The 26,522-nt window shown below is 39.3% G+C and overlaps 1 protein-coding gene across 1 annotated transcript in view; it reads left to right on the plus strand.

The window, feature by feature from the left end:
* ADAMTSL3 (ADAMTS like 3) overlaps positions 1–26,522 on the plus strand; it is a 345,110-nt gene that overhangs the window by 269,626 nt on the left and 48,962 nt on the right. Inside the window, exons 19-20 of the mRNA XM_063090639.1 lie at positions 10,046–10,199; positions 19,734–20,802. Of these exons, the coding sequence (XP_062946709.1) occupies positions 10,046–10,199; positions 19,734–20,802 (1,223 nt within the window). The remainder of the gene's footprint in view (positions 1–10,045; positions 10,200–19,733; positions 20,803–26,522) is intronic.

Raw genomic sequence — 26,522 nt, forward strand, 5'->3', positions numbered from 1 at the left:
CAAGACCAGCTCTCCAGAAAACCCCATCTGGGAGGAAGAGCAGGTGTGCACACATGCATGGGAAGGGAGAGCCTGCCTTGGCCTGTGACACCAAAGCCCATGTTCAGACACACGTCCCGTCAGGCAGAGCCTGTTGCACAGCAGTTTGGGTTTCTTCCTGGGTTCAACTTCTCTCCTGTTAGTTGAAATTTCCCCTCATTTCAGGGTAGCTTTGTTTTGGCAGAGACTCTGACACCAAATTGCCACCCTTGCCCAGAGCTTCCTGCCAAGCCAGTCCCTCTGCCATGCGATGGCTCACTTGAGGGCAGCCGTCCATTTTGTGGTCTGGATAAGGCCCTTCCACACTGAAACTGGCCACTAACCCTGGACACAGACAGGCTGAGGAGCCACGCCAGAATTTCCATTCTTCACCACGCCAGGTCTCTCTGCCTGCAGCTGGAATAGTCCTCTTTTCCCGACACTAGCTCTATTCATGGCATGTTTGAGTTTTATCCATTTGTTGGCTCATTAGTTTGCCTTGGTTCCTTAGACCTGGACTGAGCTATGGGCAGAAAGGAGCCTTCAGTTCTCACACAGCTATTCATGTCATAAGGAAGCAGCTTGACTCATATATGGCAGTCTTCCCATGTGGTGGTTTCTGCGGTCCCCATACCTCCTTCAGCCTGTTTTGGGCTCCTTGCCCGCCCCCGCCCCTGAACTGAAATCCAGTAGCCTTCCCTCATTCTTTATTCTCCGTACTCTGATGGAGCAGTGTACTATTTCATCTACTTCCATCTCTCTCCTTCATGGTGTTTCTTGGTGGTTTCTTGTTTAGTTTTGTTTCTTCTTTTTTTTTCCTCTTACCTGACTGGATCTTTTCTGTTGCCTTGTCTTCTTTCAAATCTCCAAAAAGCTCAATATTTGACCCTTTGATTCTTACTGCTGCATTTTTCCTCCATAGTTGATTCTGTGCCCTGACCTCTTCCTTAACTTCTGTGGGTGATTCTCTCTCTCCAGGAACAGTCTCTAACCTTCTGTCCAACACCACCATGTCCCTGTTGTCTGTGTAGGATATGTCCTCATCGTGGAAAAGCAAGAGACATCCTCTTCACCCCATCCTGATCAGCTCCTCCACCTCACTTCCTCTCTCTGTCAGTGTACCCCCATCTTTCCAACACTTGTAATTATCTCTGACTTCTTTACCTCCTATATTCAGTTACTTATACGTTCCATCTGTTCAATTCTTGAAATTCAATGCTAAGTAAAAAGGAAAAGATCTCCATAAATGATAAATTTTACAAAGCATAGCTTACGATATGTTAGGGACATATGGATTTCCAAATATGGCATTCCAATTTTAGGTAGATTAATTAATAATGACTCATAAAGGCAGTAGTGTGTTGGAGTCCAAAGTCCAGAGGCACATCTATTAAGGGCTTGTTGGTGGCTCTGCAGGGAAGCAGTGTCTCACACGGCGAGAACAGCAGGAGCAGAGAGAGAGCCCAACCTCCTCACTCACTTACTTTTCAAGCCCTCAGAACCATGCCCGTGACCACCATTAAACCATCAATGGGCTAATCCATTTACTGGGGAATTGTCTTCACATTCCAATCACCTCTTCAAGGCCCCACCATTCATTTACCATAATAGGATTTCCTACTCTCTTAACATTGTCACAGTGGGCGTTAAGTTTCTAATACATGGAACTTTGGGGGACATAATTCAGTCCAGAGCAATAGATAAGCACTCTTCTACTTGAATAACAGTGTTTTTTTAGACTTAATCTGACAGTTTGCTCTTTCATTTTGACCCATTTAAAATATGCCCAGTTCACAGACTGACTGATTGGAGTGAATAGCTAGACCCAAGTACATGCTCTCTTCAAGAGACCCACCTCACATATAGAGACACACACAGACTAAAAATGAAGGGATGGAAAAAGATATACCATGCAAATGGAAACCCAGAACAAGAGAGGTAGCTATTCTTATATCAGATAAAATAGACTTTAAATCAAAAAAACATAAAAAGAGACAAAGAAGGCCACTATATAATGATAAAAGGATCTATCCAGCTAGAAGACATAACAATCATAAATATATATGCATCCAATACTGGAGCACCCAGATATATAAAGCAAACACTCCTTGACCTAAAGAAACAAATAGGCCCTAATGCATTAATAGTGGGTGACCTAAACACCCCTCTCTCAGTATGGGACAGATCTTCCAGGCAACAAATCAACAGAGACACAGGATTTAAACTACACCTTAGACCAGCTGGACCTGGCAGATATATACAGAACATTTCACCCAACAACTAAAGAATATACTTTCTTCTCACCAGCACATGGAACATTCTCCAGGATAGACCACATATTAGGTCACAAATCTAGTCTCAGCAAATTTAAAAAATTTGAAATCATTCCAAATATCTTTTCAGACCACAGTGGACTAAAATTGGAAATCAGTAACAAGCAAAACCCTGGAAACTATACAAATACATGGAAACTAAACAATAGGCTCCTGATTGACCTATGGGTTCAAGAAGAAATTAAGCAGGAAATCAAAAAAATTTCTTGAAATTAATGAAAATAAAGATACACCGGATCAAAACCTGTGGGATACTGCAAAAGCAGTACTAACAGGCAAATTTATTGCAATAAACACTTACATCAAAAGAGTGCAAAGACTTCAAATAAACAACATAACACTGCACCTCAAAGAACCTGAAAAACAACAATCCAATCCTAAAGGTAGTAGACAGAAAGAAATAATTAAGATCAGAGCAGAACTAAATGAAATAGAGACCCAAAAAATGATAGAAAAGATAAACAAAACAAAAAGTTGGTTTTTCAAGAAGATAAATAAAATAGACAAACCATTAGCTAGGTTAACAAAAAGAAAAAAAAAAAAAAAAGAAGAGAGAAGATCCAAATAACAAAAATCAGAAATGAAAAAGGAGATATTACAGTGATACCACAGAAATATGAAGAGTCATTAGAGATTATTATAAACAACTGTATTACAACAAATATGAAAACCTGGAAGATATGGATAAGTTTCTGGACACATACAAACTACCCAGACTGAAACAAGAAGAGGAAGAAAACCTGAACAGACCAACAACAAGCAACGGGATTGAACTGGTAATCATCAATCTTCCAACAACAAAAGGCCCAGGTCCAGATGGCTTTACAGCTGAATTCTGCCAAATCTTTAAAGAGGAATTAATACCAATTTTCCTCAAACTATACCAAAAAATTGAAACAGAAGCCATTCTCCCAAACTCATTCTATGAGGCCAACATAACTCTGATACCCAAACCAGATAAAGACACAACAAAAAAAGAAAATTACAGGCCAATATCCTTGATGAATATAGATGCAAAAATTCTCAACAAAATATTAGCAATCAGAATACAGCAACACATTAAAAAATTATACACCATGATCAAGTGGGATTCATCCGAGGGATGCAAGGATGATTCAACATACAAAAGTCAATTAATGTGACACATCACATCAACAAACTCAGGGACAAAGACCACTTGATTATCTCAATAGATGCTGAAAAAGCATTTGACAAAATTCAACATCCCTTCATGATAAAGACTCTCAACAAATTAGGTATAGAAGGAAAGTATCTCAACACAATAAAAGCCATTTATGATAAGCCCACCACCAGTTCTGAGGGCCTTTCCCTTAAGAACAGGAGCAAGACAAGGATGCCCACTCTCACCACTCCTATTTAACATAGTACTAGTGCGTTGGACTTGCAGAGGGAGAGAATATACCTTGGGCTACAAAGTGGAGGGAGGAGATAGGGGAATGTGGAGGGAGGATTGGGATGATTGGGTGGGGGACACAGGGTACAAACGCAATTTGTTGTAATGGGTATGCTGCCAGTATGAATCTGGCGTTCACATCTTGGGCATGAGGGGTGACAATCAGCTTTGTGTCTCATGAATATTCATAACCAATAAATAAATAAATAGATAAATAAACAAACAAAAACCCCAAAATATGCCCAGTTCATTCAAGTCCATGCATATCTATCTGTCTCAATTATTTTAACTTACACACACACACACACATGTAAACTGAATACACCTTGATTTCCTGACTAGGTCATAGCTGCCAGAGGGGAAGAATCATCTCTGCACATGTTTTTATCTCACTTGGTGCTTGGTAAACACATGTTGGCTGAAATAAAGAGACATGAAATCTTCTAGACTCTATAATATGCACATAGCCCTACATGTTCACAGTCATTTAATCAACAGATATTTACGGAGCACTATGATGTTGATTACCCCAGGCACAAGGAATCAGAGACAACCAAGAATACAGTTTTCAAAAAGCTCACAGTTTAATGAGGCAGACAGATGAAATAATGTTTCCAATCATGTAAAAAAGCCCAATAAAGGTGCCCTGTGGATAGAACTATGTGAAAATTCAGGGGAAACATCGAAGTTTGCCTGAGTCCCAGGAAAGTGTTGTAGAAGATGCAACTTTAGAGTTGAGTCTTAAAAAATGAGTGCAATCTGTGTGGAAATGAGAAAAACGGGTGTTCTTGGCAGTGAGAAGAGTGTATATATAAAAGCTTAGATTTGTGTGAGTTTATCAGTTTTACCAGGTGGAAGGTGAGATGGAAAGAGAGGTTGCAGCCAGATTGTGAAGGACTTTACTTATTTGGATTTGTCCCTACAGTCATTGACGGCATGATGGAAGGTGTTTCAATAGGGAAGAAAAATACAGGGTTTTAGATATGTAATTCTGGCTGCAGCATGGGTAATGTACTGGAGAAAGAAGAAACTAGAGCTTGAGAGACCTTGGTAAATGGAGATTGGAATAAAACCAATGAGAGATAATGAAGCAGTTAGGATAGGGAATGGTAGATAGTTTTGAAAGATATTCAGGAAATGTAACTGACATATTTGGGAATTGAATTGATAGGAAATTAGCAAAAAAAAAAAAAAAAAAAAAAGAAAGAAAAAAGGGTGGGGGGGGGGGATGTTCCAGATTTCTGTCCTGGAAAGCTAATGGATGGGATGATATTATTTTAAAAATTAGTTAGGGAAGAAGTATATTCAGAAGGTGATTTGAAAGGAAAAGAAAATGGGTTTATTTTTGAAAAACATGGTTTGAAAGTCTATAAAGATCAATAAAGAATTCTAACTCAGGAGAGAGGTCTGCACTAAAGTTATAATTGTAGGAATCTTCAATATGTAAGTGGTAGTGGAAGCCATGGAAGAAGGATACTATAACATCTAAATATACTATTGACAGTAGTTCCTTAAAAAATTATTAGGAGGCTTTCAGTGAAGCAAAATCATGATGGCAGCATAGGTGCTTACTATCCTCAATTCCCTCATTAAAATAGAAAACAAACCCAAAAAACCCCATAGCAACTAGGATTGCCAAGGGAAAGAAAAAAATGCAGGTAACTTTGACAGAAGTGATATAAGTGGGTGAGGCCAAAGCACACACAATAGCAGTCACTGTGCAAAAATTGCAAAGTTAGCAGCTAGGCAGAGATAAAAAAAGAAGAGACAGGGCCAGAAGCCATGGAACAGAGAAATCAGCAATAAATACTGCAACAAGGAAATAATCCTATTTTGAATAGAACCCACAGCAAGTAGATCTTAGATCAGTCAGTGAAACTGAGAGAAGACTCCAGGTTCCAGAGTATGAGTGGGTGCAAGGGAGATGATGCAGACCCACTGCAGGACCTTTAGAAGACCGAGAGTACTGGAGCAACTCACATTGCTAAGAACTTCAGAAGGATCCAACAAAAGTTGTCAAAATTACAGTCTAAGTTGAGAAGGAACACAAGAGACAAAGGAAAGAGAATTTGCAGATCCTTGGGAGCAGAAGAGTCCAGAAGATACAAAATCTCAGAATGATAGTTAAATTAATGAACACCACTTTTAACACCAGAGAAGGAAGCCTTTACAGTGAAGATAACTACCCTGAAACAGTCCCACCCCTTATATTCTCCTTTCCTAAAAGTACAGAAAACAGTCTTTCATTTAAATAAGAACATCAGCAAACTGCATACAAAGATACTGTAAGAGGAAAGTATCAATAACATACCAACATAAAGAAAAATTGACCTTGAAGCATATGGAAATATAACTTAACATTTTTAAATGAGCTAGAAGAAATTAAGGAAATTATAGAAACAAGTCAGAAATAGATAAGCTGAAAAATGAGATGAATAAATAACAGGGAGTATAAAAAGATAGCTGTCAGATTCAGGAAAGAATTAGAAAACTAAGGGTAAAATTTTCAAAATGTAGACCAAATTAGAAAGAACCCAAGAGGGCCGACCCCGTGGCGCACTCGGGACAGTGCAGCGCTGGGAGCGCAGCGACGCTCCGGCCGCGGGTTTGGATCCTATATAGGAATGGCCGGTGCGCTCACTGGCTGAGTGCCGGTCACGAAAAAGACAAAAAAAAAAAAAAAAAAGAAAGAACCCAAGAATAACTAGACAGAGAGAGTGTGGTAAGGGAAATCAGAGAAAACAAATGAAAAGAATTAAAGAGAAATAAAAAGGATTGAAGTGAAAACAATAGTTATAAAAGACAGGGAAAGAAAACCCAGTGAATATAGAGCCCCAGGAAAAGAAAACCACAAAAACTATGTAACAAAACAGACCTATAAGCAAAAGACTTAAATTGCCCTATTGGAAGGGCACTTCATGTACCTGTGGAAAATCACCCAGAATGGTCAATATCAAGACATATTCTAGTAGAATTACTACTTTTAAAGATAAAGAAAAATGTATTTGTGTACCTAGGCCAAAGGATTAAGTCATTTATTAAGGAAAAAAAAATCATACTGGCCTCAGACCATTCAATGATACCACTTCATACTAGAAAACAATGAAGCAACATATTTAAGATACTGAAGAAAAGAAAATGTGAGCCAAGAATTTTATATCCTGCCAAACTGACCTTCAAGTTTAAATGCCATAGGCAAATATTTATGAAGATGCAAGAACTCAGTGTATATTGTTCCCTTGAGTGCTTCCTGAGGAGTCTACCAGATGTCCATAGAAGGAACCATAGGAGAAGCTTTGGCATATGGTTGCTGCTTTGTAAATGATAATTAATGACACAGATTATGTCATTGCCCCTCTCTGTGGGTTGTGAACATTCTCTATTGGCACTCCTACTCTGAACTTAGCAGACACAGAGTCACATAAGACCTCCATCCAGAAAAGGAATTTACAAATGATCCTACCATACATAATGGGTAGAAAAAGTCAAATATGCCTGTATCATTAGAGATGTCTTATGAGCAGTGATTGGCAGTTTTTTAACCATAGGAGCAAAAAAGGCTCACATCGTGGTTTAATAAAAACTTAACATTGATTTTTATTATATGGGAAAGTCCTAGATGATGATTTGACTTGTTTTAAAAAATGATAATTTGGGAAATGCTAATTTTAAAATATTTGTTTCAAAAGCCTACCAAAAGCTTTTCTTTCTACTGAAAAATAATAATAATTAGGACTTTCTGTTAAAGATGACAATAAAGGCATTTAAAAAAATTTCATTCCCCTCCTTTGAAACCCAACAAAAAACCCACAAAGAGAATGAAAGAAAGGGAACACTCTGTCTTCAATGAACAATGAAATGGCCACAGTCCCAAACTATAAATTATGAAACACAGCTGCCAAAGACCATAAAATCTGGACCAAAATGAGAGGGAAGGCTGAGAGCTGACACATATTTCCTCAGGCTCCGGGCAAGGTATAGGTTTCCTTGGAGAAAATGTGGCAGTCCTGAAAGGCCTATTCAACAGATCTTGAATTTCAGAGACTAGATAGAGAACCATAAACTTCCCCTGAAAAACCTGAGAATGTCTCAGCCGACCCTTGGGGAGAGACAGAGTTGAAGGAGAAGCCATGTTTTCATGCCTCCTCACCAAGGAAGGCTGCCAGAGCTGAAGTGTTGTCAAAGAAGTGATGGCAGCAGTTGCTGGATTATTACACAGTGAGCCAATTATTTAAGAGGCTCTTTTCTTAGTCACACTAACCATTCAAATGCCAAAACCATTGAAAAGAGATGTGGGTAAAGGAAATAGACTTGGTGACAGAGTGTTGAAGACAGCAAACTGATGTAAACTGCCATAGCTCATTCCCCATGCCCATGTTAGTCACAAATAGCCAGCTGCATTCAAAGCATCAGCTTAAAACCTATGCATCAAAACCAGGGGAAAAGATCGAAAAATCCCCAGGGTATGGGGAAAGGAGCATAAAGCGAGTCACATGAACAACATAATAAAAATATTCCCCAGAGAAAAGCTCTAACAACTAGGCTCTGTATTCCCAAGGAAATTATAGTCATGGTGTCTAGGAGAAGAGAGGCTTATAAGTGAGGTCTGAATTCAAAAAAGACATTATAAAACAGTAGAAGTAGATGAAAAGACAATTGGAATGGTCAGCGGAAAAACCAGAAGAGAAAAAAAAAGGAAAGCAGGCACAAAAGTTACATTACAAGCAACAACAATGACAACAAAAATAAATAAAATGACTGAAGACAGAAAGATATGGTATACAGACTGTAATAAATTATATAGAATGATATGGAAAAGAGCAAAGATGTAAAATTGGTTTTTAGAGGCAATGATGAATATGGAAGACAGACAAAGGAGATCAAACAATTGGTATTTGTTAAGAAGAACAAAGCAAATGGAACAGAAAAAAATTCAGAGATAAAATAAGAGGAATTAGCTTTCTTTAGTTAAAGCTTTTATTTGCAAGTCATAATGGCATACCACATGCCAAGAAAATATAACCCACTAAGACATAGCCAGCATAAGGCGCTGAACTTCATGGATAAAGAAATAATCCATAGACCTCTGAACAAAAAAGGCAAACAAATAACAAAAAATTTGGCCTCACACATCTTCACAGGAGCATTCAGTGCAAGAATACAATCAAGTAGAATCTACACAATTCTAGAGTAAAGAAAGTATGACCCAAGTATTTTCTGTTCATCCTGGTTTCTCTTCATGTAGAAAGGTAAAGAGAATACCATTCTGAGAAGCCCTTCTCGAAAAACCTGTAGGGCCAAGATGAGGCACAAAGATGGCTCAAAATAGAGAATCCAGGAATTAGATAGACCTTGGTTAAAAAAAATGGAAGATGAGTAATGAATTAATTTTAGTATAAAGACTAATCAATTAGCAATTGCACTTCAGAACAGAATGTAAATATCAGAAACCTTGATATTATCTAAATAATACAATGAAAAACTAATTGGAAGATTGGAGAGGAAAGAGGGAGGAAATGTAAGCATGCTTATTTCCTTATCCTTCTTAGCAGCAAGTCAATAGATAATCTAAGTCAAAATATGTCATTAAAAACTATCTAAATCCCTTGTTGGTTTCTTTCATCTATTTTTCTTAATTTTAGAATGTTATTTTGGGAATTAATCACAGTTAAAAATCATATGTTTAGCAACTCCTTTAATTTTACTTTAATTTCTTTTTTTCCTAATATACCTAATAAAATTGCATTAAACTGTTAAATTATAATTACATGTACACACAGTGATTATCAAATGTTATTTTATATATAGCAGCTTAGGTGATTTTTTAAAAAACTTCCTTTTTATACATTTCTGTTTCTTGGATTCTTAATAATGGGTAGGTATCATTTTTAAAAAAAAATTGAAATTATTTGATTATATAAACAAAGAGCTAAAAATAAATTAGACATCAGTTACAATGCCAGAAACAAGTCTCACAGTAATAAATTGCTGGAAATTAATTACTATCTCAGGAAGAAAGAAAGAAGGGAAGGAAGGAAGGGAGAGAGAGAAGGAAAAATAAAAAGAGAGAAAAGAAAGGATACGACAGGAAGGGAGGGGAGCAGAGGAAAGGAGAAAGGAACTCTGTATTATAAAGACGTTCCAGCCTAGGAAACGGCTTACATATGGGCACATCCATACTTGAAATTCCCTCTGGCTTCACCACTGGAGACTTCGCCGCTGTTGGCTGGATTTGCATGCTCATGCTCCATTTGACGTTATTACACGACTCTCATTGCAGTGTTCTGTCAGTTGTGGTGCTGGAGTCCAGAGAAGAAAGCAGGTGTGTCAAAGGCTGACAGCCAAAGGCCGGCGCGTTCCCCTCGGTGAGATGATGTGCAGGGATCTACCAGGGCTCCCTCTTGTGAGATCTTGCCAGATGCCTGCATGCAGCAGTAAGTATGTCGTGTCTGTGCGTCACCAAGATACGCTGGTTCTGCTAATTTTGTCCCGATGTCTTCATTTTCCCTACATCAACGTATTTTTCACCTGTGGGTAAAGCAAATCAGGCAGAACTCAGAATTGTTTTAAGCAGCAAATGGTAGAACGTGAAAGACCAAGATATAGTTCTAAGAAAAGTCAATTTTAAGAAATGTCCACCCACCTAACAAATGCATTGTTTAGGCTCCCTCACTTGGATTTATACTTCCTTATATCCCCCACATTCCCGTGATTTCTTCCACTTAGAATTCATGAGTGTTCTCTGTAGATGTTAACCTGAAATACTTGCTGGTTTACTTTGCTAGTAACGTATTTGGAGTCATTCTATTAAAAGTAGAAGAGCTAAGTATTAAAATATTTTTTCTTGTGTATAATCTAAAATAAGCAAGGATGAAAACGTGGAGTACCTTTGGTTTAAAAAAATGGCAGTTTGGACACCTCTTCAGTTAATTATAAATAATAAGCTTACTATAAAGAGTCAATATGATGACTTCATTGTGTCCAGACTAACATGCATGTAGCATTCATCTATATTTTCAGTGTACATGAGAGAATATACATGTACAAGTGCATATATGTATTTCATGTAAAGGGTCACAATAATGGGTTGAGGGCTATCCCTGTAGCTTATAGCATACAGCCTATAGAATACAGCACATAGCATATAGCATACAGCATATAGCATATAGCATAGCAGTGGTGGGGAGGTGGAACAGGCACACTGGGAATAACAGCTTCTGGGTCTGGTTATTGCTTTGCTCTTTCACTATCTTTAATTATTCATCTGTAAAATAATAATTGCTACCTCAGGTACCCTCCTGAGCTTATGACAAAAGAAAAGTCAGAAATGAAATCTTCTTATATTTTAATGTTGCTTAAGGAAGAAAAAACAAATATATATATTTACCAACAATTTTCCATTTACCAACAATATATGTTCCTATAAATAAGTATATTGTTAGTAAATATACATATTTTTTATATATATGTGATATATATTTGGTAAATATACATAAATGTGTATATGTACATATATATATTTACCAACCATTTTCGTGGAGAAATTTATGAAGCAAAATAAGAAAAACATTAAGTTAAAAAAAAAAAAACAGTAATAACATTTATTGAGCACTTCCTATGTAGAGTTCCTGCAGGCATTGTTTCATTTGGTCCCCACAACAACATTGTGAGACAGGTATCATCCCCATTTAGATATGAGGAATTCAAGTCTTAGAGGATCTGAGATTTGCCCAAGGCTCCGTAGCAGCCATTGGCTCTCAAACAGGACCCTTTGGCCTGTTTGACCACAAGTCTGTCTGATTCCTGAGCCCATGCTCTTAGCTGCCTCCCTATGCTGATTCATGGACAACATTAACATTTTTTTTTTCTGGGAATTATTTGAGAACAAATTTTCAAAATCATGCCACTCCAAAAACTTGAGATTCCAAGGTTTTAAAGTATCCTGGAATTCAGGAATGTCTGGCGTATGGCGCACCATCGTACTTCATTAGAGCTGCTTATCTATCTGATTTTTATTCATTGTGGATAGTTGCATAGCAGTATGGCCAGACTGTAAACTGCTTAGAGAAGAGTGAAATTAAAGTCATACTGGCAGCTTCCTCTAAAATAATAACAGAATAACATGTGGGAATACATCGTGGTTATTAGGGCATGCAATGTGGTGCAGGATGAAATTATAAATTATTATGGCATGCGGTGGAGAGCACAGTAAAATTATAAGTTTGAGGGAGAAAAAAAAAATACAGTAATATTTCTTCTTTACCCCACCCACTCCCAAGCCTGCCAAACATGTAGGTCTTGGAAGCAGACAGGAGACTGGAACACATGCTCCCAGCACTGCTGGGTCACCCTGAGCTGGGCCTCCACTTCAGCTGCAGTTGGCCTCCTGCCATCCCTTGGATCACTGGCCCTTGCTTGCTGAAGCTTGGCTTCTCCCTCTGCACTGTCATGTAGCATCTCTTCTCCCTGCCACCACATCACAAGCCAAGTGATGAGCTTGGCGTCCTCCCATCCGCTCTAGCCTGCTGTCTCTGCACCACTTCCCTGCTGTCATTGTGGACTTACCACTTAGCTTGCCCTCATCGTACCTTCAAAGGCACCATGTGCAGACCTGTAAGACATGCTCCACCTTTCTCCAGGACATGCCACCACCACCAGGTCCACTCTTCCTCTCCAACATTTGCTAGCATTTATGTTGCCAACCTTTCTAATACCTGATATCCCAGTTTTCCAACCTTGTCATTTCCATTGACCCCAGCACCTCCGCATGGTGACACCTTAGACTTCCTCATTGCTGGGCACTCAGAACTAGCTTCCTGCTCTTCTGCTTTCCCCCGTCTCACGCCTGATTATTTAGTTAATGCCTCACTATGACCTCTGCTTCTTCCATACCTTCCTATTGTCCCCAGACTTTCTGCTCTTGCACTAGAAACCCCTGCTCTTAGCAGGCATTTCCCAGTCATCCACTTAACCAACTCTATCGCCAGATCAATATACCCTTCCTTAACCTGCTGCCTTGATCCCCTGCTTATCTTCAACCCTGGTGTTACTTTTCAAGTGATCTGTTTGTTCTTTTGTTCCCTGGCCTAAGCTACTGTGATTTGCTAAAGAAAATAATATCACCATGCTGATAGACATATTTCATTTAGCTGGGCAATACTGTGTTTTTTTTCCCATTTCCTAAGAATTCCCTAGAAATTCACCATAGCAGCTAATTCCTAACCACTGCACTGACTCATTTCTCTGTCAATGGACTTGTCTTCCATTCCACTAGGAATATCAAGGCTACCATAGTGTAATGTCCTTCTGATTTTCCTCTCTCCTTTACCTCAGCTCTCCCCCACTCCCCAAACAGGAAATGTATGGTCTTCTTAATAGGTCTAACCCCTCCACTAAGGAAGGTGGTCTGAAGACACGAAAACCCAAGCCCAGTAGTGCTGTGATCTTTATTCCCTTCCAAGACATCACTTCTAGAAAATGTGTCCTAACTGGTGCCTGAGGTTTAAGTAAAACCTATCCTCTTTGGCGGTGTACTGTATAGTCTAATTACACCCCCGCCTGCTTCTCCCCAAACATTCCTGCAAAGGTAATCTGACATTGTGGTTAAGCTAACTCACTTGAGTTCAAATCCTAGTTCTTCCAGTAATTCATCATGTGACATTGGGCTAGTTATTTACCCTCTGTGAGTCTCAGTTTTCTCCTCTGTAAAATGGAAAAAGTAATTGCACCTGCTTCACAGGATTGTTGGGAGAATCATAGAATCATACCTACAAAGTGCTCAGATGCAGTGCCGGGTGCATACTAAAGGCTCAAAAATATTGGTTATTTTTAATGTCATCACCACCTCTCTCTAATTCCTGTGATAACTTTAAGATTGAATAAAATGTAATAGAGTAACTTATGCTTATGTTGTATCTTCTGGCCTAATAAGGTATGAACTTGCATGGAGTAGGTACACCTCTGTATGTTTTGTTTTTCTTCTACATAGGTTTCAAAAATGTTCATCAAAATGAATTGTACTCTTAGACATGCTTTTCAAATATGTCAGAGTGGATTGTCCTCGAATTGCTATTAGAAGTATATCTGTCTTGGTTTCCAATCAGGCATCTGAAGAAAAGAAAAAATAACAGAAATGTAGAGTTTGACTTTAGATTTTTTAAAATACAGTTCCCGGTTTTTAGGGCTCCTGAGTTTTGGTGAAGAATAATTCTTATTTTTCCCCAAAGTACGGACATCAGGATGGTTGAGGGAAGGGAGACACCCAGGCACACACCATGTGGTTAAAATGTCAAGAAAAATATGCCTGAGGGCTTTCCCGGGGTTATCTCAAACCTGCTCTCTTCTCTCTAACCCTTGGTCTTTCCCCTTGTATCAGCCCCCATCTGCCTTTTTGGCCCTCCCAGGCTCCTGCCTATATCTCAGACTTTACGGTAGACTGTGGCCTCCTGCTCCTACTCTTCCTCCTCCAGCCTCATCATTTCTGGCTGCTTCCAGGAATATCCATTCCTGCCTGACATAGCTGCAGCCTTTCCAAACCCAGCCAGGCCCAGGCCCACCTCACCAGCACTCCTCTTGAGCTTGTGTCACCTCCTGCAGCAACCAGGGGCCTATATGTTACTTTTTCTTTTACTTACTCAATTATTCATTCACTTATTCATTCAACAAACTGGGCCGAGAGGGCAGGAAAAATCATAAAGGAGGAACCCTTGAGCAGACAGATTCATCAGGCCCACATGTTGGAGGGGCGGGATACAGGAGAATTTAGGAAAAGAGAGCAGCGTGGGCAAAGGTAGGGGATGTCAAATGGAGTGGTCTGTTTGGGGGAACTTCAAGCAGTTCCATAGGACTAGAATATAGATTCAAGATGGTTTATAACAAAAGAGAAAGCTTAAGAAGTTAGCTATAGAGGATCTTGAACTCCGTGCTAAGGAGTTTAGATTTTATCCAGGAAGGAAAAGACATGGTCAGATTTTATTTTAGTTCCTTTACTGGGACAGCTACGCAGACATATTGGATAAATATGAGACTGCAGCCAGGGAGTCGAGCTGAGGGAACATGGCCATATCTAGGTGAGAGGGCATGAGAGGAGAAGCCATGGGATGAATTCTAGCAATGTTTCCATGTGTGATCTAAGTTCCTGATGCCTGATTAGAGTTAGGAGCTAAAGGACAGGGACAGTGGTGTGCCTAACAACCAGCTCTGGGATTAGGGTGGTGAGTGTGGAGAGATGCCTATCATTTGTTGTGTCTGCCTATTTCCGTAGGGTAAATACTCCTGCCACAGCTGGTTTCCAGCTACCAGTTGACACTGTTGAATGCAGAGTTGGGAATGCCTGCTAGCAATCTCACTGACTTATAAGTCAGGCAGGGCCAGCATACCACTGCACAGGGGAAGGAATCTAGATGATTCTCTGGTTTCTGGCTTGAGGAAGTTAGTGGAGGTAATGCCTTTAACTTAGGGAACATAGAAAGAGGAGGATAATTGGGATGGAATGAATTGGGGTCAGATAATGTGTTGAGATGATAATATTTCAAACTTGGTATCTGGAGGAGACTTCTCATAACTGGACAGTTAGGTCTGGAGTTCTAGAGAGAGGTTTAGGCTGGACGGATAAACTTGGGGTAGCATCAACCAAAAGCTCTTAGTTAAAACTATGAGATCATCCAAGGAAAAGTATAGAGTAAGAAGAGAAAGTGGCCACGCACTGGCACCAGAGGGGTAGAAAGACCCAGCAGGGTACTGGCAATGAACGGTGGTAAGAAAGGACCAGAGAAAAAAGGTAAAAAAAAAATCAGCTTAGGGAGGAAGAGACTTCTTCATGAAGTGAGTGGTTAAGGATGCCATATGCCCTGGAATGGTCAAGTGTGGGCCTGATGAATGGTCACCGAAGGGATGGCTTGCGATTTGTCTCTAGTGAGCTATTAGGGGAGATTTTATAGTAGGGTGCTGGGAGCAGAAGCCAGGCTGAATTTGGTTGGAAATTGCAAAAGAAGCAAGTAAGTGGAAGCCATTCTTTCAGGCTGATCTGGAATTTACTATGGCTAATCCTCCACGGGGCCTGAGGGGCTTTGCAGCTCATTTAGCAAGTTCCCCTCCCCAGCCGCATCCCTTGCAGTCTCCTCTCAGCTACCTGTGTTCTCACCCTTGGAAAAAAGAGAATCCAGAAAAACTGCCCAGGGTCTTGATTCAGCTTTCAGATGAGCTTGTCAGATCTTCAGTCCTGTGGAAAGAGTGGACCCAGCACCAGCCAAGCAGCCAGATGCAGGGCTAGATTCCAAGGGGGCCAGGATTCCGGCAGGGAACAGGAAGGCTTAGATGCTGTGTCCCAGCCAAAGTCCGTCAGGAACGGCAGGAGTCAAATGCTGGTGAGACCCAGTACACATATCCAGTGCAGATGGCTTGGAGCAGAAACCTGGCACGGCACCAGAACTTAGAGTCATGGCAGGGATAAGACTGCAGTAAAGGCAGGACACAAGCAAGCATGGAGCTGAGGCAATTGTTGTAAACAGCTGCAGGCACCTGGAACTGGCCTTCATTGTATGTGGCAGGCTGGCACAAAGACCCAGAAGGAGGATACACAGAAGAAAGATCTTTTCATTTTCTAGGAAAGCCAAAAATGTGGTCTTTCCCACATCCAGCACAATGGGGGAGGTGGAGGGATGGGTTGATACCTTGCACAGCTCAGCAGCCCCTCCAGGAGGATGCTGTAGGTACCTGGCCACTCTCTTCAGAGTGGATGATACCCCTGCCTAAAATCAGGCTTGGTCAGTGTTGCTGTTTTGGGGCACCTCCAGATGTGGGAGGAGGCAGGCACCCCAAACCAGACCAGTTTCTTGCCCAAGAACTGTGTCCGATGACACCATGCTCCAGGTACTGCTTTGAAAGAACTCACAGGAGTCCCGAGAGGAAGTGGCCCAAGCTGTGGAACCTGGAAGCCTGCTCTGGCTACAATCCCAATGCACTCCTCAGGCACATCTGCTAACTGAAAATGTTCTGTACTCCAGCATGAGCAAGTGCCAAAGCAGAGTTGGGAAGGGGTCCAATGAATGGGCATACAGCCAGACGGGGCAGCTGGGCTTCTCCTGTGACTCACCCAACCACCTGGGCAGGCTCCTCACTGGGGCTGAACCCTGCCCACCACTTGCAGGCTCCACTGGCTACCTTGGAAGGAGTCAGAGTCCCTTCAGCTTGAAGCCCCAAGCTCCACTGAGAGACATCTGGTACCAGTGAACCTGAATGTACTCAGAACCCATTTCCATGTTGGTTCCAGGGCATCAGGATGCTTTGTGGGCCTCACGCCAGCTTCAGTTGTCCCCAGCTTGAACCATTCAGCTAGACAGTTTTCCACATGGACTTCTGCACCATTCCAGTGAGAGCAGAAAGTTTCAAGCTTTGACCCTATCTATAGCAGCCACTGCTACCACAAAATAATCTGTCTCCACACTTTCTTCAGTTGCATGAATTCAAAAGTCTGACTTCAACCCAGTTTGTATTCTGTTGTCAGAGAGTGAATTTCAAAGCCATCCATGTGCACATTATCTTTTCTATTGTCTACCACCACGAGAACAATGACCACATGGGTGTCCAATGGGATCTTTTAAAATAACAGTATATAGGTAGATACACTCGTGTATATGTATGTATATGAAGTACACATACATACGTGCATAACCTTCCTTGTTACAACAATAGGCCATTTAAAAGTATTCATAAAATGCAATCAGATTGATAAGATTAGAAGCAGGTAAGTAATAAAAAAGGAAAACAAACAAACATGGCTAATATGTGATTATGTCTTGAATTTTACACTCCTATTACATGTGGGCACAAATTTGGATCTAAACCTGCTAACAAGCTGTCTTGAAAAAGGTAACCTCACTAATTACATATCAGTGTTCATTTTATAGGAAATAAACTAATTACTCAGACTAAAGCATAGGGATTCCTGATGCTAAGACCAGAAAGAAAACCTCCCATGATCTTACGAAGATACTGCATGGTGTAAAGACTTTGGCAGGGTTCTCACAGACAACACAGGTTCTGTTTCTTATTTTCCCTCCCCTCTTGACCAGCAGCATCCTGGCAAATGTCTTTCAGTAAAAGAAACTGGGTTAGGAATGCCTTTCTCTACTGCTTTGGTTTAACCCAGTGATACGTTCTAGGGCAGTGGTCTTTGCTGCACATTTCAGGCACCTGGGGAGCTTTTAAAAATTCTGGTACCCAAGCTGCACCCCATAAATCAAAATTTCTGGGGATGGTAACCAGGGCATTGAGATTAAAAAATAAGAACAGGTGATTCTAATGTGCATCAAAGTTTGAGATCCATTTTTTGAGTACCAATGGCCAGAGTTGATATTGAACCTCTACATACATGTGCATACTGGTTGTTAAAATATGTTTAGTAAAAAAAAAAAAAAAAGGTTAGTACATAGTATCTGCATGAACCCCATGACTTGTCTCACCTGCTTAGGCCACTCTGCCAGCAGCAACCACCTGACCTCCTCATAATCTAACAACTACGGGGGTAACACTGTGCAACAGGAGGCCTTGAAGACCCTGTTCCAGGGCTACAGCCAGTATCTGTTCTGGTTGATGATGCCCTTGCTATGCAGGTTGAGTATTTTGAATATAGTCCCTTCCTATAGTAATGGATGGATTATAAATTTACCAGGGGATCCTCTGTACATTTTTTTCCTGCTTTTGGTTGTTGTTGTTTTGTAAGTTCAAAGTTCTATGCTGCCAGTTAAAAGAAACTCTTTATGCCTTAACTGGCTGGGGCCAGGTTGACGTCCTCTATATCCCAACAAGGAAATGTGTGTACGTGGCAGGTCATCTGGCTCCATTTAGAGGTGAGTTGAGGGAGTATCCTCAGGCACAATCCTGGACCTGTCCTGAGATCAATAGTCCTTACCTGCCAATTCCATCTGTATGGAATTTGCGTGCAAAATCATTATGCATGTCCTTCACCAGGAACATTCTCTGCCCCAGAAATTATGGGTTCACCCCTCTTGTTTTCCTGAAGCTACTGGCACCACAAAACCACAAAAGGCAGACAGATCCAAAAGGGTTCATGAGCCATCCTAGAGGACACCAGGAGCTATTGTTACCAACCAGGGTACCAGTAAACACACCAGCTAGTGCCGAGGGACTGAGAAGGCCATCCACTTAATTTTCACATTTCTCTGATGAAAGTACTAACATTATCCACATTTCACCACAGAGAAAACTAAGGCTCAGAGAGATTAAATGACTTGTCCAAGTGGTAGGGCTTAGATTCAAACTCGTATTCAAAGTGCAGATTCAAACTCGTATTCGAAGTGCCTGCTCTACCTTTTCTTTTTGGATCACGGCTCCCCACTGCTTCATCACTCTCCCATGCTAGTTTAAATGTCATATGTGGACTATATTCTGCAGTTGGCCAACCTCATCCTCCTTTTCAGATCCTTCAAATGAGGTCACTCACATTCCTACTCTCACTTCCTCCCTCAGATTTGGTGTACCCATGGCTCCAAGCAGACTAGGTCCCTGAGGGCTCCCTGCCAGATGGTGGAAGCCCAACATATCAGACCAACCCCTTGTTGATGGAAAAACACACCCAGAAGCTGGGTAATTATGGAGCCATTGTATGATCATAGCATAGAATAAATATTCCCCAAATCTAGAAATAACTGTTGCTTATATTTCATTTAACTTCATGCCTTCTCAAACTAGGGCTTTTTATAAAATAATTTATGTGTTTTCGTGCTACTCATTCAAACTTGCATTCTTTGCTGTTAAGGTACCAGATAGTTGTGAAATTTACCCCAGTCTATGGATGTATAATGTTATTCATGTTTTAATTCTCAAATGTTTTTTAAAAGTAAAAATGATACATTTGTTTGCTTGTACCAGGCTTGGAAAATGACTGTCAACATTTTTTATTTTTGAAATGTTTGTTTGCATTTTTTTCTTTCTTTTTTTTCTTGCAGAAGTGAAACCAGGGATGAAGACAAAACTTGAGCAGGGTCCTCAGATCCTCAGTGTCCAGAGAGTCTACATTCAGACAAGGGAAGAGAAGCGTATTAACCTGACCATCGGTAGCAGAGCCTATTTGTTGCCCAACACATCTGTGATCATTAAATGCCCTGTGCGACGATTCCAGAAATCTCTGATCCAGTGGGAGAAGGATGGCCATTGTCTGCAGAACTCCAAACGACTTGGCATCACCAAGTCAGGCTCACTAAAGATCCACAGTCTTGCAGCCACTGACATTGGTGTGTACAGGTGCATTGCAGGCTCTGCACAGGAAACAGTTGTTCTCAAGCTCATCGGTACTGACAACCGGCTCATCGCACGCCCAGCCCTCAGAGAGCACATGAGGGAATATCCCGGGATGGACCACAGCGAAGCCAATAGTTTAGGAGCCACGTGGCATAAAATGCGACAAATGTGGAGTAACAAAAATGAGCTTTATCTGGAGGATGGCCAAAATAATAACCAGCCTTTCTTGAGAGCCCTGTTAGGCCACTGTAGTAATTCTGCAGGAAACACCCACTCCTGGGAGTTTAAGAATAAGCAGTTTGAAGCAGCAGTTAAACAGGGAGCATATAGCATGGATACAGCCCAGTTTGAGGAGCTAATAAGAAACATGAGTCAGCTCATGGAAACCGGAGAAGTCAGCGATGACCTTGCATCCCAGGTGATATATCAGCTGGTGGCTGAGTTGGCGAAGACGCAGCCAACACGCATGCAATGGAGGGGCATCCAGGAAGAGGTGCCTCCCGCAGCTCAGCTCAGGGGGGAAACAGGAAGTGTGCCCCAAAACTCAAATGGGAAAAACTCAGGCAAGCTGACATTCAAGCCAAAGGGACCTGTTCTCATAAGGCAAAGCCAACCCCCCTCAGTTTCATTTAATAAAACAATAAATTCAAGGATTGGAAATACGGTATACATTACAAAAAAGACGGAGGTCATCAATATACTGTGTGACCTCCTCACCCTCAGTGAGGCCACATATACGTGGACCAAGGATGGAGCACTGTTACAACCCTCAGTAAAGTAAGTAAAATAATACAGTAGTGTCATTTTTGTAGTACCTTCTTAATGGCTATTCCAGTTTTCTTAAAAATATTTTAAAATTCCTTCTAAGAACGTGTTTCCAACAGGATTCTTTAGGAAAGAAACTCAAAAATATTAGGATGTGTTTTCCATATATGCATTGGAATTTTTAAAATTAAGCATCATATTATCTCAATTACTATCATATACATATGATACAAAACTGGATATAGTAAAAATGAGTTTAGAAGTATGTATAGACTCTGCCTTTGCACAACATTTAACATTTAAAAATAAAATTAATATAAGGTTATTCTAAAAAGTAAGCATATTGGTAGTAGTCCTACATTATGTTGGAACTGCAAATCTGAATTTACAGAGCTCTTCCATATCTAGGAAATATAATATCTCATTTGAGCTCACATCAGTCTTGTACTGCTGGCAGGGCAGGGGTTAACAGTTTTCTTATGAGGTCACTGAGAAACAGAATCCCTGTTACTACTTCGTGGCCAAGCAGTGCCAGAGGCCATATCTCCTGAACACCACCAGCAATGTTTGAAAGCACACAAATTGTAGCCTTAGTAGAAAGATTAGGTATCTGAAGTAATTTTCTGTCATGCAATTTTTTATGTCATACAATCCAAAAATAAGAACCAAGGTTTTCTGAGATGTTCAAGACAGAATATTAAGTTATATTTTATTGTTATCTTTAGGTCATTGCAAAAAATGACACTTTTTATTCATTTTGCATAAACAACAAGGATAACAGATATTAATTCACTTTTGCATTCTTTACTGTCTTCAAATCTTGCTGTTTGTACACTAAGGACTGTAGACATTGTGCTTTCTTTTAATTTTCATTTAAGAGCTCAATGTGCACCTTATGTGCCTTGAGGGATTGTTAAAAGACACAAACAAAACAACAGATGTGAAATTGTTTTGCAGACCATAAGGTACTTTCAAAATGCAAGTTTTATTTTTATCTTGTTCTTTGTACGTTGAGCCTAATATGTGAAACATCAGAAGAAATCCAAGTAAAATTCAGCTTTTTTATAATAAATTATTAGGCTATGTTTTAAAATAAAAAGGTAGAAAAAAAATCTGATTTGGGGATTTTTTATCCTAGACCTCTGAGCACAAGGGTGCAATGAAATTTAATAAGTGAAATAAACCTTAAAGCTTAGTGGTTCTCAAACCTTTTGGTCATAGGGCCCCTTAAAACTTAAAAATGATTGAGGATCCCAAAGAGCTTTTGTTAATGTGATTTGTATCTATTGCTATTTACCTTATTAGAAATTAAAACCAAGAAACATTTAAAGTATCTCTATTAATCCATTGAGAAAAACAATAAAAAGCCCATTATGTGTTCATATAACTAACATATTTTTTGAAAAGCAATGTCCTCCCCCCACCCCCCGAATTACCATTGGCAGTGGAATTGCTTCACATCTTTGCAAATCTCTTTAATGTCTGGTTTAATAAGAGACAGCTGGATTCTTACACATGCTTCTGCAACGGTTGTGCTATGTTTTAGTTGAAGTATATGGAGAAAAAAAAGTTTCCTCATACAGATACGTTACTTGGAAAAAGAAGGAATATTTTCATACCCTTTTCAAGTAATTCTGAATATTCCTCTTTAATACTACACTAAAACTGGACAAATGGTAGTTTCTCTAAAGTTAGTTGGAATGTGGAATCTGAAACCATAATAATGGAATTTCGGTACTCTGTTAATGAAATCTACTGGTTTATCTTACACTTTGAATAGAATTTTTGCCCATGCAAGATTTTGTAACCTCATACATTGGTCATTTGGAAAATATTGGCTCACTAAGTTATACAGATCTTCCACACGTTGAAACATGTCATTATACAATATAAAAATACACATATTCTTTAATACCACCACCCATCTCATCAGAGTATTCTCTAAGTTTTGGGAAACTGTCAAACTAACAATGGTGGATACCAGTTTTCCAAAATTCTAATTTTCACTTGAAAGCTTAAATTTTATCATTGGCAGCAAACTCTTATCAGTTATTTTCCTTGAATTGATCTGCTCACTTTGTTCATTAAAAAAAAAAAAAATAAGAAATCTGCCGCATACCCACATCGGAATCATGGTGTGCACTTCTTTGTCATAGTTTGTCTGTCAGTCATTCTTTCAGGTAAAATATCATCTCCCATGGGAAGAGCCAGTTAGCTGACAGTTCAAACCATCACAACAACATACTTCAGCAGAAGTGCTTCATGTGTGCTTCCTGTTTTGCCATACACAGTATTAAAACATAAGCACTCAAGGGTCAAGGTTTAGTATAATTAATAAGTTTTACTACTTAATTCAGGACATTCTTAAGTGAAACTGGGATTTTTTTTACTGCTAGTAGGTAGTAGTCAACACTACAGTGACTACTGGTACTTTGGTGCTACAGCCTTGCTGCATGCTAAGGTGCTAGAGGTTTTACCACCACTGTTTTGCACTATCAGTGCAAAGATCAACACAGTGAAAAAAGAAAAAAACAGTTTAGCATTATTATGCAAATAGTTTTGACCTCACAGACCCCTGGGATCCATGAACCACCATTTGAAGACCACTGACTTGGCTCAACAATTCCGTTTTATAAGTTGTAAGGAAACAGCGGTGAGAAAGTTGCAGTGATCAGTTGACCTATAGCCGTATAAGTACTACAGTGATATAGCAGAACATGGTCAGTTTAAATAAATATTTGTTGAATTGAGTTGATTTTAAATAGTTTGACTTGATTGAAAGGAATTAACATAAGTTTCTGAGGCTGAGACTTCTGCAGCTTGTATAAAGAAGAGGTTTTGACATGGCACATCCTACATAGATATCTTTTTGTATACTTCAAGGATCAACCATTTGAAATTGAAGCAATTCCATACTGCTAGTACAAGTTTTTGTTTTTAATTTTTTAAGAGAATAGGATCCATTTTATTTCCATTTATTTTTCTGAAACTTACTCAATTCATTTGTTCAATTTTATGTCTAATTTCCTTTATGTAACAAAGGTTCTCACCTTTATTTATTTATTTGCCAATCTAATTTGGATGACTTTTTATTTTTTTATTTATTTTATTTTATTTATTTATTTATTTTTTATTATACATACATGTGGGGTACAACACTGATTTTCAATAATTGTGTACAATGTGTGGTGGTTAGATCAATATAGTTAGCTTATTCATCATTATGATATGCAATCATTCTTTGGGTCCGTTGACCAATTCCTCATTAGCCCCCTCCCTCTCCCCTCCCCTTCCCTTTTCCACTTCTAGTTTTCTAAAAGTTCTATGTATTACTGTGGTTGTTCTTTCTTTCTTTCTTTTCTTTTTTTTTTCTTTCTTTCTTTCTTTCTTTCTTTCTTTCTTTCTTTCTTTCTTTCTTTCTTTCTTTCTTTCTTTCTTTCTTTCTTTCTTTCTTTCTTTCTTTCTTTCTTTCTCTCTCTCACTCTCTCTCTCTCTCTCTCTCTCTTTCTTTCTTTCTCCTTTATTGTTCATTTGTTTATTGATGGATTCAGCTCCCATTTATGAGTGAGAACATGCAGTATTTCTTTTTCTGTACCTGGGTTTTTTCACTTAGGATAATTTTCTCCAGGCTCATCCATGTTGTTGCAAATGGTAGAATTTCATTCCTTTTAATGGCTGAGTAGTATTCCATGGTGTATATATACCACAATTTCCTTATCCAGTCATCCACTGATGGACATTTAGGTTGGTTCCATCACCTAGCTATTGTAAATAGAGCTGCAATAAACATGGGAGTGCAGGTATCCCTTCAACCTGATGTTTTATAATCCTTTGGATATATCCCCAGGAGTGGGATTGCTGGATCATATGGAAGTTTTATCTTTAGTTGTTTAAGGAACCTCCATGCTGTTCTCCATAATGGCTGTACTAATTTACAGTCCCATCAACAGTGCAGAAGGGTTCCTCTCTCTCCACATCCTTACCAGAATTTGTTATTCTCTGTCTTTTTTATGATAGCCAGTCTGATTGGGGTAAGGTAATATCTCAGAGTGGTTTTGATTTGCATTTCCCCGATAATTAGTGATGTTGAGCATTTTTTCATGTACCTATTGGCCATTTGTATGTCCTCCTTTGAGAAATGTGTATTCAGCTCCTTTGTCCATTTTTTAATTGGATTATTTGATTTTTTGCTGTAAAGTTGCCTGAGCTCTTTGTATATTCTGGATATTAATTCCTTGTCAGATGCATTTTTGCAAATATTTTCTCCCATTCTGTAGGATGTCTTTTCACTCTATTGATTGTTTTCTTTGCTGTGCAGAAGCTTTTTAGTTTGTTACAACCCCATTTGTTTATTTTTTCTTTTGTTGCCTGTGCTTTTAGGGTGTTATTCATAAAGTCACTGCCCAGTCCTAAATCCTGGAGCATTTCCCCTATGTTTTCTTCTAGGAGTTTTAAAGTTTCAGGCCTTATGTTTATGTCTCTAATCCATTTTGAGTTGATTTTGGTATATGGTGAAAGTACGGATCAAGTTTCATTCTTCTACAAATGGATGTCCAGTTTTCCCAGCACATTTATTGAAGAGGCTGTCTTTTCCCCAATGTATGTTCTTGGTGCCTTTGTCGAAGATCAGTTGGCTGTAAATATGTGGGTTGATTTCTGAGTTCTCTGTTCTGTTCCATTGGTCTACAAGTCTGTTTTTATGCCAGTATCATGCTGTCTTGTTACTACAGATTTGTAATATAGTTTGAAGTCAGGAAGAGTAATGCCTCCAGCTTTACTTTTTTTGCTCAGGATTGCTTTGGATATTTGAGGTCTTTTGTTATTCCATATGAGTGTTAGGATTGCTTTTTCTATTTCTGTGAAGAATGTCATTGGGATTTTGATGGGAATCGCATTGATTCTGGAGAGGGTGTTGGGTAGTATGGACATTTTTACTACATTAATTCTTCCAACCCATGAACAAGGAATGTCTTTCCGTCTCTTAGTGTCTTCTTTAATTTCTTCCAGTAGTGATTTGTGGTTCTCATTGTAGAGATCTTTCACCTTGTTGTTTAGATTTATTCCTAGGTGTTTTTGGTTTTTTTGGAGGTGGGGGAGGCTATTGTAAATGGGCTTACTTTCTTGATCTCTTTTTCTTCTAGTTTGTTGTTGGAGTATAAAAATGCTAATGATTTTTGTATGTTGCTTTTGTATCCTGCAACCTTACTGAATTCATTTATTGGCTCTAAGAGTTTTTTTTGCAGAGTATTTTGTGTTGTCTATATACAGAATCATGTCATCTATGAACAGGGACAATTTTATTTCCTCTTTACCTATTTGGATGACCTTTATTTCTTTCTCTTGTCTAATTGCTCTGGCAATTACTTCCAATACTATGTTAAAAAGGAGTAGAGAGAGGGGTACCTTTTGTCTTATTCCTGAGCTTAAGGGGAATGTTTTCAGCTTTTCCTCATTTGAGATGATATTTGCAGTGGGTTTATTGTATATAGCTTTTATTATGTTGAGATACCTTCCCTCTATATCTAATTTGTTGACAGTCTTTATCATGAAGGACTGTTGAATTTTGTCAAATGCTTTTTTGCATCTATTGAGATGATCATATGGTTTTTTTCCTTCACTTTGTTGATGTGGTGTGTCACATTTATTGATTTGTGTATGTAGACCATCCTTGCATTCCTGAGATGAATCCCACTTGATCATGATGTATAATCTTTTTGATATGTTTCTGTATT

This window comes from Cynocephalus volans, chromosome 3 (genome assembly GCF_027409185.1).
Source record: "Cynocephalus volans isolate mCynVol1 chromosome 3, mCynVol1.pri, whole genome shotgun sequence".
Taxonomy (NCBI): domain Eukaryota; kingdom Metazoa; phylum Chordata; class Mammalia; order Dermoptera; family Cynocephalidae; genus Cynocephalus; species Cynocephalus volans.